Source organism: Hordeum vulgare, chromosome 3H (genome assembly GCF_904849725.1).
Source record: "Hordeum vulgare subsp. vulgare chromosome 3H, MorexV3_pseudomolecules_assembly, whole genome shotgun sequence".
Lineage (NCBI taxonomy): Eukaryota > Viridiplantae > Streptophyta > Magnoliopsida > Poales > Poaceae > Hordeum > Hordeum vulgare.
The window spans coordinates 485324292-485339278 of NC_058520.1; the positions used below are offsets into that span (position 1 = coordinate 485324292).

General features: G+C 46.7%; 1 protein-coding gene across 1 annotated transcript; it reads right to left on the reverse strand.

The window, feature by feature from the left end:
* Positions 1–8141: 8141 nt before the first annotated feature.
* On the reverse strand, positions 8142–9166 carry LOC123440252 (oil body-associated protein 2A-like). The gene is made up of 2 exons (XM_045116831.1): positions 8833–9166; positions 8142–8736 (listed from the first exon to the last, which is right to left on the reverse strand). Exons 1-2 carry the CDS (start codon positions 9119–9121, stop codon positions 8279–8281), a joined length of 747 nt encoding a protein of 248 aa, XP_044972766.1. The 5' UTR covers positions 9122–9166; the 3' UTR covers positions 8142–8278.
* Positions 9167–14987: the final 5821 nt, after the last annotated feature.

Below are 14987 nucleotides of genomic sequence, written 5' to 3' on the forward strand. Positions count from 1 at the left end.
AAGGGTGAGGCTTATGAAACAAGCTAGAACAAACTCATGAGAAAGATTTCGTCCGATATTTTCGTGGACAGGATCGCACGGGCTCGATTTATAGTAGCCATCAAGTGCAAGGTAGTGCACCCGACATACGAAGCGTCCCCGAGTCGTAGCAAGCTACAAGGACTCTTTAAGACACAACGTGTACTGCTGTAAGTCGACCGTGAACAAACGAATCAACTAGATGTCGAACCCCAACCTAACATCATGTAATTGTTGGAAGATTGTCCTATAAGCAACTACTTGAATTCCCACCTATGAATTCCCGAAATATCTGGTCATGCAATCTGGTACACGGATACAAGGAGTAACAACACACAACTCCTATACTAACCCATCACCTGTATCACATCCGTCAACACACAACCAGAATCTCGGACCTTCATCTACAACAGACCCTCGTGATCACAACGATACAAAGTATGGCAGTACTCCCGAACAATCTGCACCAGTACTGGGACATCGGGGTTATCTCGCCACTACTCGTATTGAAGAAATTACGAACATCCTTCGTTATGAGATACTAAGAAATCTGAATGATAACGATGTGCTCAAGAATCCCCTGGAGCTCAACTCCCTGGAAGAAAATCAAGTCAGACATGAGGCACCAACACAGAACTCCGTAACATCGGCATCAGATAGATCCCAAGAATATCCGCGTGATCCGAAAAAAATTTTGAGTGAGAAGAGGAGTAGAATAAATTATTACGTCAAGATTCCTCACCAGAGCATAGAAGAGGAGAAAAAAGAATCCTACTCTCCGATATATAACTAAGACTCAAATAGTTTTCACTAGACTCGACTCGGCCAAGTTCGATCAATCAAGGGGGCTCCTAGGTCGGAACCTGGCTCTGATACCAACTTGTCACGCCCAAGATGCGACCCTATCCTCAATTTGGCACGAAGGCCTCGTCAGGGATAGAAGCCCATCTCGTCGTGTCGCAAGAATGGATATCGTTACAAGTACATGTACTGAAAAGAAGAGATATATATACACAGTTGGCTTACACTCACCACAAGCTACATCAGAGTCACATCAGTACATTACATAATCATCAAGAGTAAGAGCAGGGTCCGACTACGGACGAAAACAAACGACAAAAGAAGAACGATGTCCATCCTTGCTATCCCAGGCTGCCGGCCTGGAACCCATCCTAGATCGATGAAGAAGAAGAAGAAGAAGCAACTCCAAATGAACAATCAACGCGCTCGCGTCAAGTAACCTTTACATGTACCTGCAACTGGTGTTGTAGTAATCTGTGAGCCACAGGGGACTCAGCAATCTCATTTCCAAAGGTATCAAGACTAGCAAAGCTTAATGGGTGAGGTATGGTTAAGTGGTGAGGTTGCAGCAGCGGCTAAGCATATATTTGGTGGCTAAACTTACGAGTACAAGAATAAGAGGGGGGAAGATCTACGCATAACGGACGTGACTACTGATGATCAAATGAACGATCCTGAACACCTACCTACGTCAGACATAACCCCACCGTTTCCTCGATCGGGGAAGGAACTCACGAAAGAGACAGTCACGGTTACGCACACAGTTGGCATGTTTTAATTAAGTTAACTTCAAGTTATCTAGAACCAGTGTTAAGCAAAGTTTCCACGTTGCCACATAACCGCGGGCACGGCTTTCCGAAAAGATTTAACCCTGCAAGGGTGCTCCAACTAGTCCATCACAAATTACCACAAGCCGCATAGAAATCCTCAATCACGAAGCTCGCGATCTCGTCGGATTCCCTAGTGGAAAACCTCAACTCTGAGATTACCCAAAGCATCACCGGAATCCCGATGCACAAGATATCTCGTCAAAGGTAAAACTAATCCAGCAAGGCCGCCCGACGTGTCGACGATCCCGATAGGAGTCGCGTACCTCGTTCTCAGGACACGACGGATAAGCGAAGCGTATGAGTGCCAAACCTCGAGTTTCCTCGTGGTGGCCCCGCACGGTGCTCTGTTTTGGACCAACACTCATGAGGAGCACTGGCCCGGGGGTTGATTAAAATAGTCCGCGGGTGCCGGCAGGTCCCTATGCATTATTATTAGGTTATTAGGCAAATGTAGTACCAATGTTGGACCTTGCCAGACCAGCTTTAATCTAAAACGAATTATCAAGGGGGTCCCCATAACAACCCCGATCGTGTTAGGAGCGCTCATTTATGGAACATAACACCGGTAGCCGGTAACTAAAGGGGGCAAAGGTGGAACAAAACACAAGGCTAGAAAGGCCGAGCCTTCCACCTTCTACCAAGTATATAGGTGCATTAAATTAAATAGCATTTAAATATGGTGATATAACAAGGAACCCATGTTATCACATGGAAGCAACTGCACCTGCAACTAGCAACGCTATCAACAGGGTTAAGCAAGCAGTAACATAGCCAATCAGTGGTTTGCTAGGTTGAACAGGTTGAAGGTTAACATGGCATTGCTGAGAGGCTGATATTTAACAGGTGGTAGGCAACGAGACATAATCGGTAGAAGCGATAAAAACTAGCATGGCAATGATAGTAATGGTATCTGGGGAAGTGATCATCTTGCCTGAGATCCCGCTTGGAAGAAGAACAACTCGGAGAAGTCAGCAAACCAACGTAGTCGAACGGGTCCTCACATTCCGACACGCTTGCGGAACTCTATCGAGACGGGCAAACCGGAAACAAACATCAACACAAGTATTCACCACCACAAAGCAAGACATGATGCATACCCTAATATGATGCATGAACAGGTTAAAATGCAAGGGATGGCATGGCAATTCACCTCACGCAAACATTACACATTAAGTGAAGCTCGATATGCAACGGGTTGCATATCGACGAAACTCCATGAATAATTATTTAATTCACTCCCGATTATTTACACGGCAGTATTAAATTGTAGTTAACATGGCAAGGGTGAAGCGACGAACCTACATGACAACCTAGTCGACAGCACGTCGGACTTAGAACAGAGCTACGACACAAGAACATGCAACACAAGATTATATGCCATGAATGCGTCATGCATGCAAGACATCACACCACGGAAAGAAGGGAAAGAAGCAAGGTGTCGCCACGGCGAGCGAGAGGAAACCATGGCGGCAAATCAGAAACAATGCCACGGCAACGTTCCTACCACGATACTCGGCGAGCAATCGTGCCAGCAAATATGAAGCATGTGCGGGAACGTTAATTAACGAATGGGGTGATCCCGGTTACCGGGTTCCCACGTGTCGAGGGCACGACGAAAAGGAAGACAACGTGCACGGGCAAACAACGGCGCAAACATGCATTCAACTCAAACAACTCATACATTCGTACATCACTAGCACACGGTACACGACATGTCCCATCGGTATACCTTCGACGCGTGCATATCGGAGCGGAACGGGTCGTTGAAGGAGATCAACGATCGTCGTGGTCGTCGTGGAAGTAGTCGTACACGCGTCGGTAGTCGTTCGCTCGGCGTCGGCAGACGGTCTTCCGCGTCGGTAGTCGATCACGTCCCCGCCGATGCTCGGGGTTCGTCAAGGTCGTCGTTGTACTCGCCGATCTCATCGACGACTCACGGCGGGCGGGGATGGTCCGCGCGGCGACGCAGGCGACAGCAACACGCTAGCGACGGAGGCCACGGCTACAAGCGGCTGCAACTAAGAGCAACAGCTACACGCAAGCAAGCTCTAGCAGGGCATCTACATCTAACTGGCATTAACAGCAAAGCCAGTTAGCAGCAAGACAAGCTAGCAAACCAAGCCAGCAACTACAGGAAAGTGGTGTAGTAGAGCAAAACGGCAGACTAGCACAGCAACAAGAGGAAGCTACCAAGCACGGCTGGCAGCAGCCTCGGCTAACAGGTAATGGCATGCCAACAGCAGCAGCAACAGCAACTAAGGCAGCAAAACGCAACCGCAGCTACAGGCAGCAAGAGCAACAACATCGGCGCGCATCAAACTTGGCATCAGCATGCAACAGCCAGAGCAGTAGCAAGCAAAACGCAACAGAAGCACGGCGCAGGTCGGGCAGCAGGGCAAACTGGCACGGGCAGGACAGGGCGCTCGTAGCCGGCCGGTTGCTGTTGCATCCCGGTGATGCCGGGGCGGCCGGAGGAAGATGACGGGAGGCTGCCGGAGGGGCTGGCGACGAGGAGGCGGCGGGGCACGGCGCTCGGGCCTGCTGACGCGGGCAGGGGCTCCATGGCGCGGCGCGGGGAGGCGCCCACGAGGAGGAGGGGCGAGGCGATGGCGGCGCCGGCGAAAGCCTCCAGGCGGCGCGGGGACGGCACCGGCACGGGGGGCGGCCAGCACGGCGGGGCTGCGCGGGCACCTGCAGGGAAGCTGCTACGGGGGCGGCGCGAGCAACCGGCGCGGGGAGGCGGCGAGGACGAGGGACGCCGGTGGCTGCGACGCGGGGAGACGAGCGGGGCGCGCAGGGCTGCTCGGCGGCGGGGCTTGGGAGGAAGAGGGCTCGGGGCACAGGAGGGGGGAGAGGAACGCACGGGGAGAGGAACGAGAGGGCTCCCCCTCTCGCTAGGGTACAGGGGAAGCTGGGCCGGCTGGAGTCCCAAGTGGCCGGCTTGCTCTCCATTTGGGCCTTCCCTTTCAAATAAAAAAACAGAGAAGAAACAAAAAGGAAGAAAAAATAGGGTTTTAACAAAAATGAAGAAAATGCCTTTTATTCCTTTTAAGAAATATACCCAAGCGTTAAAATAGATTGGCATTTTTAAACGAATAAAAACTTAAACCTTTTAAAGAATTTAAAATTAAAACCCTTTTGTAGAATAAAATAAAACCTCTTTTAACAAGAGAATAAATCAAACCCTTCTTTTTTTTAAAGATTAAAATAAAGACTCTTTAAAAGAGAAAGAAAATGAGATGGTTTTAAAATAAAACAAAAGGAGAATTAAAATAAAACCCAAGGGTTACCCCCCCACATTTAATAAAAGGACCCTTTTATTGAAAAGAAAAGACAAACCCTTTTTAAAATATAGGTTTAAAACGAAAAATCTTAGCAGTCGCAAAAACAAATAAGAGAGGAGAGGAGGGGAGAAGGTTTAGGTCGGCGGTGCAACGGGGTTTAGCGGTTGCCCTCACGCACGCATTCTCATCATGCCTACAAACGACTCCACTCACGAGGCACTAACACCCAACAACACGGAGCAACGGGCAACACCGACAAGACACGGTTGACATGATGCCATGCATGATGCGATGATGCAAACTACATGACGATGCAACAAATAAGTCTAATCACACGACGGAAAACGGAATAGAAGGGGGAATCTTCTGGAACGTCGGTCTCGGGCTGTCACATCCCCCTCGCCCAGTCGGTGTCCTGTATATATGAAGAGCAATTAGTGGGTGGGACATTTCAGCCCGCGCGTTTCCCCCACCCACCGCCGCCGGGCGTCGCCTTTGACTCCGGCCATATCAGCCATCGGAATCACGCCGACGGGCCGCCACACGCCCTAGATCGACCTCCACCACTCCCTCGTGCCTCGGCTGGCCGGAAAGCTGCAGATCGGCGGCCGTTTGTCGCGGCCACCGGATTTGGTTTTTTCGGCCACCGGCGGCTGCGCCAAACCCATGGATTAGCTGGGGATCACCCCGCACAACCCCAGCAAAGCGCCGCATGCACGTACTGGTTCATCCTCTAGTCGACGTCGTGAGTTTGCCGGCAAGGACTTTTCCGGTCGTCGGCCGGGCTCCGTGGTCGCGCAACGGCTCGCCGGCTTGCCGATGCCGCTCATACAGTGCGATGACTGCATAAAGGCAGTGCTACCGTTCACATCTAGCACGCAGTAACACCTCAGATGAGTATTCTTAAAATGCAATTACGCCGGAGTATGTTCTTCTTTCTCTTCGGCTTTGTCAACTTATTTGATTAAATTTTGTTAGCATATTAAGGTGTTCATGTGTGTAGGAAGGTGGATGTTCATTTTAGTATTGGGAAGAAGAATACATTGATTTATTAATAAAAAGAAACTTAATAGATGTTCGTGCACTCCTTAGTATAATTGAGGCTAGCGATGCAGTTACATGTGCAATTACAATGTTCACGAAATCGATAACTGGTAGCTGCTCGGTTGGCTTGGGAGTAGCGATTAGTTGGTGAATCGGCCTATTAACTGGATTAATTAGTCAATCATTAATCGGTAGATTAAATATGAACTTGCCAACTTATATCTAGATTAGTTTACGTATTACACCTTACTTCCATGCACCTAGCTACACAATATAACCAAATATTCTATTTTAGGCATTAAAAAATAGGCAAGAGGTAAAATCAATAATCGTTATGCATCCAAACCTACAAAATCTCAAAATTCAAATTATCAGTTAAAAATTTAAACTTGTCCATATACATGCTAACATACATCACACAATACACTATAAATAACAACCAAAACCAAAAGTTCCATCCACTAATATACAAAATTATAATCTATAGTCTACTATTGTATGAATTATGAATTTTCCACTACTATAGAAAATAAGATGGTAGTACCTTGCCTGCTAGTGATGCCATGATGGAAAAGACGAGGAAGCATCCCACGGTTCACGCAATGAGGAGCACCACATGGGAAAGGACGAGGAGTAGCCAATGGATGGATGGGGTGCATGCAGACGACTAGAATGCTGATCTTGAAGGTGTAGTGTGGTGGCTGAATGCTGATCTTGAAGGTAGAGTGTGGTGGCTGGCATCGATAAGGGCCTAGCTAGCAGGTTAGGAGGGGATGAAAGGAACACAAAGGAGCAGGAGGAGGGCCAAACCGTATATATTTAATAGCAATAGGGGTGGGAGGGATTATGAGCCTAGATTTTGGGTTTGTTTGGCCACCGCTTAACGAGCCAATAGCAATTAATCGATATGACAATTGATTAATCAGTCCAATTGAACAATTAATCGACCTGATAAGTTAATAGATACTAATTGATTCGGTCACTCTACAAATAGTGATTAACTGACAAGTTAATTGATTAATTGAACGAATTTTTGGACATCAACAATTACAAAAGAAATTAAAAAAGAAATTAAAAAGAAGTAACGTCTAATTTTTAAAATCAAAGCCCGAATTCTTGAACATTGACAATTAGAAAGGAAATCAGAAGGAAGTAACGTCTAATTCTTAAAATTAAAGCCGGAGAATGAAAAATATAAGATCAAGAAAAATCTCCAGATCATCAACAGATGCATGAAAAAGATGTTGATCCAACTAATAAAAACAGTCATAGAAGTTGGATATCTTCTAAAATGCCTAATTATGATTTTTATTTTCTTTGAAAAAAATAAAGAAATTTTTATTTTCTTTGAAAAAAATAAAGAAGCACGCCGTCGTCCAGCAAAAAGTTTTTCCACAAGCTGCAAATGCTGTCCAGCAAAAAGTTTTTCCACAAGCTGCAAATGCTGGGGATGCTGTAAGCTCGTCGATCCGCCGAGCACTAATTGGTCTATGTAGTCGCTCATTGTGGTCGGCTCAGAAGTAGGGGTGTGTTTGCTTTTGAGAATATAGTGGCACGAGACGGGTTGATTCTGTCTGTGGTCCACCATTTCAATGTTTAGTTGAGGATGAAACCGAAACCGGATGATTCTCAGAAAAAAATATTCCCTATATATATGCTTCATCAATGTTTAGTTGAGGATGAAACCAAACCGGATGATTCTTAAAAAAAATATTCCCTATATATATGTTTCATCAAGTGATTCCACCAACCAACGAAGGAATCACCTGATTATTCTTCTTTTATTAATAAAAAAACACCCATGCTAATTGCTGAAATTTATATAATATTTCGATAAAAAGAAAAAGAATATCCCCACAAGGTGAGTTGAGTCATATTCTTCTTATTTCATATCTCCAACCATAACACAAGAATGAACCATAACACAAGAATGAAACGAACCATTTTTTATCTTCAACCGAATACAAGAATAGAACCAACCCATTCCTTCGGAACCATAACATTACCATGCCTTTTGATTCTCAAACCAAACACAATTTTTTATCTTACAACCAAATACAAGATTTTTTATCTTCAACCGAATACAAGAATAGAACCAACCCGTTCCTTCGGGACCATAACATTACCATGCCTTTTGGTTCTCAAACCAAAAGGCACCCTAGTAGATGATTCAGTAGATGATTTTTATTACTCGGCGCTACCTCTGCCCGCAACTACACAAAGCGCACAGTTTCACACACTAACACGGAAGCGCTCTACCCCACTTGTGCTGACGCTTCTGGCGCCGAGGAACGGGGTCGCTCACGGAAACGGCGCGTGGCGCTTCATCTCGTGCGGCACGACGTCGACGGCGAAGCCCTTGTGGTGGCGGACCCAGTAGTCGGCCTGGCCCGGGCGCGGCTCCGCCGGCACCTCCACGTCGGCCCTGGCGGCCTTGAGCTCCTCCGTGGAGAAGCTGTACTTCTGGTCGCGCTTCCTCACCAGGTCCGGGCGCACGGCGCCGACGCGCTCCGCCTGCGGCGACACCATGAGCGCGGGCGCGCCGAGCGGCAGGCGGTCGCCGCGGTCGACCTGCCAGGTGCACCAGAACTTGCCGAACGTGCCGGCCATGTGGTCCAGCTCCGCCTTCCCCAGCATGCTGGGCACCCACGGGTTCGCCCACAGCCCCGTCTTGATCTCGTGCGCGTGCGAGTGCCACAGCTTCTGCTCCTCCGCCGGCAGCGACTCGAAGATCTTCCTAGACACGATGTACTCCACACCTGCATGCACAAGACAAGCACGCGGCGCGTTCTTGTTGTCAGAACAAGGCATGGCAGCAGGCTAGAGCGTGCAAAGGCATGCGCGTGGGCGCGCACCGATGAGGCGGGCGTGCTTGTCGTCGGAGTCGTAGACGGGGCACTGGAGGACGTCCTGGTTGAGGCGGGAGACGAAGTGGTGGGTCTCCACCTGCCGGTGCGGGTCGTGCGCGTACAGGGCGAACGTGCACACGTGCTGCTTGATCTGCTTCACGGGGCGGAGCGACTGCAGCGCCGCCGCGCCCTTGTCGAGCAGCATCGTCGACGTGGTCGTCGGCTTCCCCGCCGGCCCGCCGTCGCCTCCGGTTGAGGCCGGCGTCGGAACAGGCTTCTCGTCGCTAGACGCCATTGATGAATCGGGAGTCGGCTCGTTGGCCCGTACTGCTGTGCTGGGTGCCTGGGTGAGGAGCGGGTGATTCGGGTGGGCTTTTAAAGTCGTGGCGCCGCTGGGACTTGGATGGGCTGCTGCGTGACACGTACGTGGTGACGAGGTTGGACGTGGCAGATGGCATGCAACGTAGGTGGCAGATGTGCTTGTGCAGCTGCGGCTACAAGTGTTGACACGCATGGCGTTTGAGCCTTTTTCTTTTTGGGTGGCATTTGAGCCTTCGAGGCTATGGCCGAACGAGACGACGGAATTCTTTTAATCCCTCCTGTTAGGAATAAACTAGATGACGCGTGTTGACGCGTTCATCTATTTTAACAGTAAAAGGATATGTATTTTTTAAATATGTGGAATTTAGTCATTAATTTTACTCATAAGCTCATATAATGAAAGGAAATTTACATAAACCAAGTTAAAATACATAAATGTTATATTTGCATAAACTTCATCAAAGTGGAGAATTTATACGTTTTAAATTATATATAAAAGAGAAACATGTGATGGGCTTAGGTAAATGTTGTTTTAACTTTACAGTTTATTTCTGTCACAACATTACAGAAAGGTGCAAGAACTAAAAAAATAGTGTACCCTTTGAAAGGAGAGTAGTCTAGATTATGTCTAATAGCATAATGATGGCAACATCTATTACTGCAGTGGATATTATATGAAGTAGCATGAATAGCTGGAGCTCAAGAAAAGGCAAGTATGATCAACACCCATAAAAAAACCCCATTGCCTTCTTGTCATATGAGTAAAAACAATCTAGTATTCCGAGCTTATTGCATCTACTTATGCTGCAAATGAAGGTCCCAACTAGTAACATATCACTGTATGACCAATCATCAAGCATTGATGCCTGGCATAGCCATGAACTGGCGTTGGTGTCATCCTCATCACAATAGCATGAATAAATCAACACTTTGAGATTGAAGTATATAAATTGACAAAATATGCCACCTTTATAAACAATATTCAAGTGCCTTGTTGTAATTGATCCCATATGACCCAGACTACATGTATAATATACACGTGTAAGCGATCATGAAGCTTTGGCAGCCAAGATATATTTTAGTGCACTGCAATCAGCTCATTTATCCCTCTATGCAGAAGGAGTACATGAGAAATTTTAGAATATATATTCGTTAAACAAAATACAGTATAAAACAAGACAATCTACAGTAGAGCTTATACGTCTATATGACCCTATAGTTTCAGATTTCCTAGTTCGAAACCATTTTTTCACTTATTATGAAGTTGACCCATACATATTGCACATATGTCATTCTTTCTTGCATTAATATCATAAAAAAATACAAATACAAAGTAGAGAATGACCATCAACTTATTACTCTAATCTACTGGGAAAAAAAAAATTAAAAATGAGGCATCACTCAAAAACAACTGATGTGTTATTTCGTATAGACCACCAGTTTACTTTTAGGTTGAAAATCCAACTGAAGAAAGTAGACAATGAAATTGATTAGTAGTTAAATAATACAATCAAACCTTCTCTTCAACACCACTATGTTTCTAGTCGATAGGTTTTGTCATGAATGAACTTGAATGGACGATGGTAATAGTAGTAGCAGGAAACTATAAACCGTATCAAGATCAATTATACACTTCAAAATGGTCATCATCAGCATGCAAAAAATAGGCAACCTTAAAAAATGGAGCTCAAATTTGAGAAGGATCTTCAGTTGACGCCTAGCCGCTACCGTCGAAAGAGGTGCAGGATGAGCCAACCCCACATATGGAAGCAGCGGTCAACAGCCAGACCGGTCAGACGCACTGTTACTTCAAACGAACTATCTCACTTCTCAAGCTCATCATCTCCAACAGTTGAATGCAAAGATGTCTGACTGCCTATTTGGGATTGGAGTTACAGGGAGTGCTTAATTTTTATGTATCTAGCTTAATTTACTTTTCTTTGGGTTCTCTCTCTCAACCACTATTGCTCTCAACTAAGTAATCTAATGCAGAATTTGATTACTGTGGTATCTCTGCTCATAGGTTTTTCATGTCTAATCTATCTTCCATGGTATCATGTTATATTCATATGTATCAGATCAGATCTTTACATAATGCTACTCAGATGATTCTTTTGAAGATGATGGCACACGGATTACCATTGCCTTGCCATGGTGCTCAAGAACTGCTAATGGTGCTCTAATCAGCAACACCTTACTACCGCCCCGTGGAAACAATGCCTCTACTCCTCTACCTAGAACAAATCTTCCTAATTAAAATTCTCTTGCAGAAATATTCACTGGAGGGATGGGGATCAGTATAACCCATCTTGATCCACATCCAAAAGAATATTATTCTTGATTTGGAACGAAGGCATGGTTCTTGGATCCAGGAAATCAAGAGGCGGACGAACTACATGTGTTGAATTAGCTGATGAGAAGATGAGACAAAGGGAGTAGTACCTACTGGGCGGAAGCGTGACAACCATATGGATGATTGCTCACCTAGGGTCGCTCGTTCCACTAGTGGCGCTGCCAAGTCATGGTGGGATCTGTCACTCAAGTTGAAGGTCAGGGCAGGGGGACACGCTCGTTGCCATGGCGCTGGTCTGGGTCGCTAGCAAGTGCCAAGAAAAAATGTTAAAACCCTTGAATTTTGTGCAGTGAAAATTAATATACATACATGCAACACGGACTTAAAGTCCAAAACTAATAGAAAAAGACGTAACAAAAAATTACGTAGTTTACAGTTTCTGAAATCTCTAGCAGTTGATTCTTTCAGCCATATGAAAATACATATTAGTAGGAAAGTAGTGCTAGACCATATCCACTATGGATTATAAATGAGACATGCTTAGTTGAAGCATTAGCCTAATATTGAAAGCCTGCAAGCATACATTAGACCAAACATGATTGTGAAGATTCTGAAAAAAAAGAAATAAGATATATGTAGAAAGTTTGTGAAGAAGAGATTAAACATTCATTAGCAGTAGTATTCCAAGAAATGCACTGCCTCAACATTCATTACCAGTAGTATTCCGAGAACTGTACTTCCTACGAGTATATATCGGCCTATTTACCCATCTCTTGTTGTAAAAAATGATATTTTACTGAATTCAAAAGCACTTAACACTATCACAACACAAACAAAGTACAGTTGTATTTCGGCAAACGCACTTCACTTTCATCCTACGGCCAGCTAAAAGAAATAATTCCAAGTGAAATTCACATCGGGAGGAGGCGTGCCGATCTTAGGCACCCGGTGCTGGACGACGGGGTTGATGTTGGCGGATCTCGGGACCGGTGGAAGGAGAGGCGTGGCCTGACCGTCGCGGCCAACGGTGGTGACTTGGGCTCAAACCTGATGGGGCCGTCGGTGGAGCGCGAGCGCGGTGTGGATGACATGCCACCGCCGGTGCCCGCGGTTGTGGTGCCCCTCCTGGAGACGCCGGACTGGATGGGCGGATGAGGACATGGAGGGCCTGAAGGAAGGGAGAAGCCGACGAGGATATGACTGGTGGTGGGTGCCTTCATCCGGCCCCCGCGGGCGCCACCAACTCCGGTGGATTGAATCACGCGCCTCGTATGGCCTTGGCTCAATCCCTCTCCTCTAATCCTCTGCTTGTCGCTCTGTCTCCTTTACGGAAAACAATTAACAAGCGCATGAGCGCTGCATCCTCTGCTTATGGGCCGAACAGGCCCGGTTTATCAGGTTTCTTCGTTTCGGCCTCTAGAGAAGCAGCCCATCAGGACAGCTGGGCTATATGCGGAACAAATGGTTGTAGACAGGAGATCAGACGACCACAGACGCCCAAATCATCAAATCAAACGGTCACAAATGCAAATCGCTGAGAGGACACGGTTTAGGTTCAGTTTTACTGTCCTTAATTAGCACTAGTTTAGGCTAATTAGGCAATTAATTATTCCTTAGAATATTTCACATGGCGGTTAAGATACTGCTTTGTCCAGACGTTGTTCCTAATGAACCGTCGATGCGTCTTTCCAAAACGATGCGAACGCTGTAACTGACTTGTACTTGCGACTGTTCAGGAGATATAAAACCTACAGTCATTATCAATGAAAGCACCTCATTCATTTTGATCTTGCTTTTCTTTCTCACGTTATCATGCACGCATCGCTCTAAAACAGAGAGAGTGGGCTACAAGAAGAAGAAATGTGAGAAGAAATGGATTCTCTGCCGGACCTTGATTTTGCTTTTGACAGGTTTGTGGCCAGGGAGCATCGTGGCTTCGTCTTCCTCGCCGTACCTTCGTCTGGCCGCCGCTCATCGCGGGAACTTCGGTCGCCGCCATCAGCGTCGCCCGAACAGGAGCGGTGGCCTCTGCCACCGTGGGGCACCATCCCGTGTTCCTCGCCGTCGATATGGCCCTGGTGGTGTGTAACGCCCAAGATGCGGTCCAATCCTTACTTTGGCGCGAGGGCTTCGACAGGGATAGAAACGCATCTCGTCGTTTCGCAAGAGTGGATATCGTTACAGATACATGTACTGAAAAGATGAGTATAAGAAGTTGGCTTACACTCGCCACAAACTACATCAGAGTCACATCAGTACAATACACACAATCATCATGAAGAAGAGCAGGGTTCGTCTACGGACAAAAACAAACGACAAAAGAACGACGTTCATCCTTGCTATCCCAGGCTGTCGGCCTGGAACCCATCCTAGATTAATGATGAAGAAGAAGAAACTCCAAAAGCACAATCATCGCACTCACGTCATAATAACTCTTTACCTCCACCTGCAACTTGTGTTGTAGTAATCTGTGAGCCACAGGGACTCAGCAATCTCATTTCCAAAGATATCAAGACTAGCAAAGCTTAATGGGTGAGGTACGGTTAAGTGGTGAGGCTGCAGCAAGCGACTAAGCATTTATTTGAGGTGACTGACTTACGAGTACAAGAATAAGAGGGGGATGATCTACGCATAGCGGACGTGGACTACTGATGATCAAATGAATGATCCTGGACACCTACATACATCATACATAACCCCACCGTGTCCTCGATCGGAGAAGGAGCTCACGAAAGAGACAGTCACGGTTACGCACTCAATTGACAAGTTTTAACTAAGCTTACTTCAAGTTATCTAGAACCAGATGTTAAACAAAGTTTCCACATTGCCACATTACGTTGCATGGGAAACAAAAAATTTCATACGCACACGAAGACCTATCATGGTGATGATCATCTACAAGAGGGAGATCGGATCCACATACCCTTGTAGACCGCTAAGCGGGATTCGTTAATAAACGCGGTTGATATAGTGGAATGTCTTCGCGATCCAAATCGCTGTCGTCCCACGATTCGTCCCGATTTAGCGTCGAACGGACGACACCTCCGCGTTCAGCAAACGTACAGCTCGACGATGATCTCCACCTTCTTGATCCAGCAATAGGGGAGGAGAGGTATATGAGTTCTCCGGCAGTGTGACGGCATGACAGCCATGGCGATGGAGCTAGTCCAGCACGGCTTCGCCTAAGCACCGCTGAAAACTAGACTAGAGGAGACACAGATCTAGAAAGAGGGCAGCACGTGGCTGATTATTGTGTCTCAAAAACCCTCAAAACCTCTAGTATATATAGGAGGAGAGGAGAGGAGGCATGCTTGGCCCCTACTACAAGGAGAGGGGTCGACCGAACCAAAGGAAGAGTCCACCTTCCCTTAGGGAAGGTGGACTACTTTGGAAGGACTCTTCCTTCCCTTCCTTTTAAAAGTCCTTTACCTTTTATCCCTTCTCCTAGCCACACGGGCCTTTCAGAGAGGCTTTGGCCAGCCCACCAGGGGATGGTCCACCTCTTCTCACAGCCCACAAAGCTCTTGGGTCGTCACACCCCTCCCGG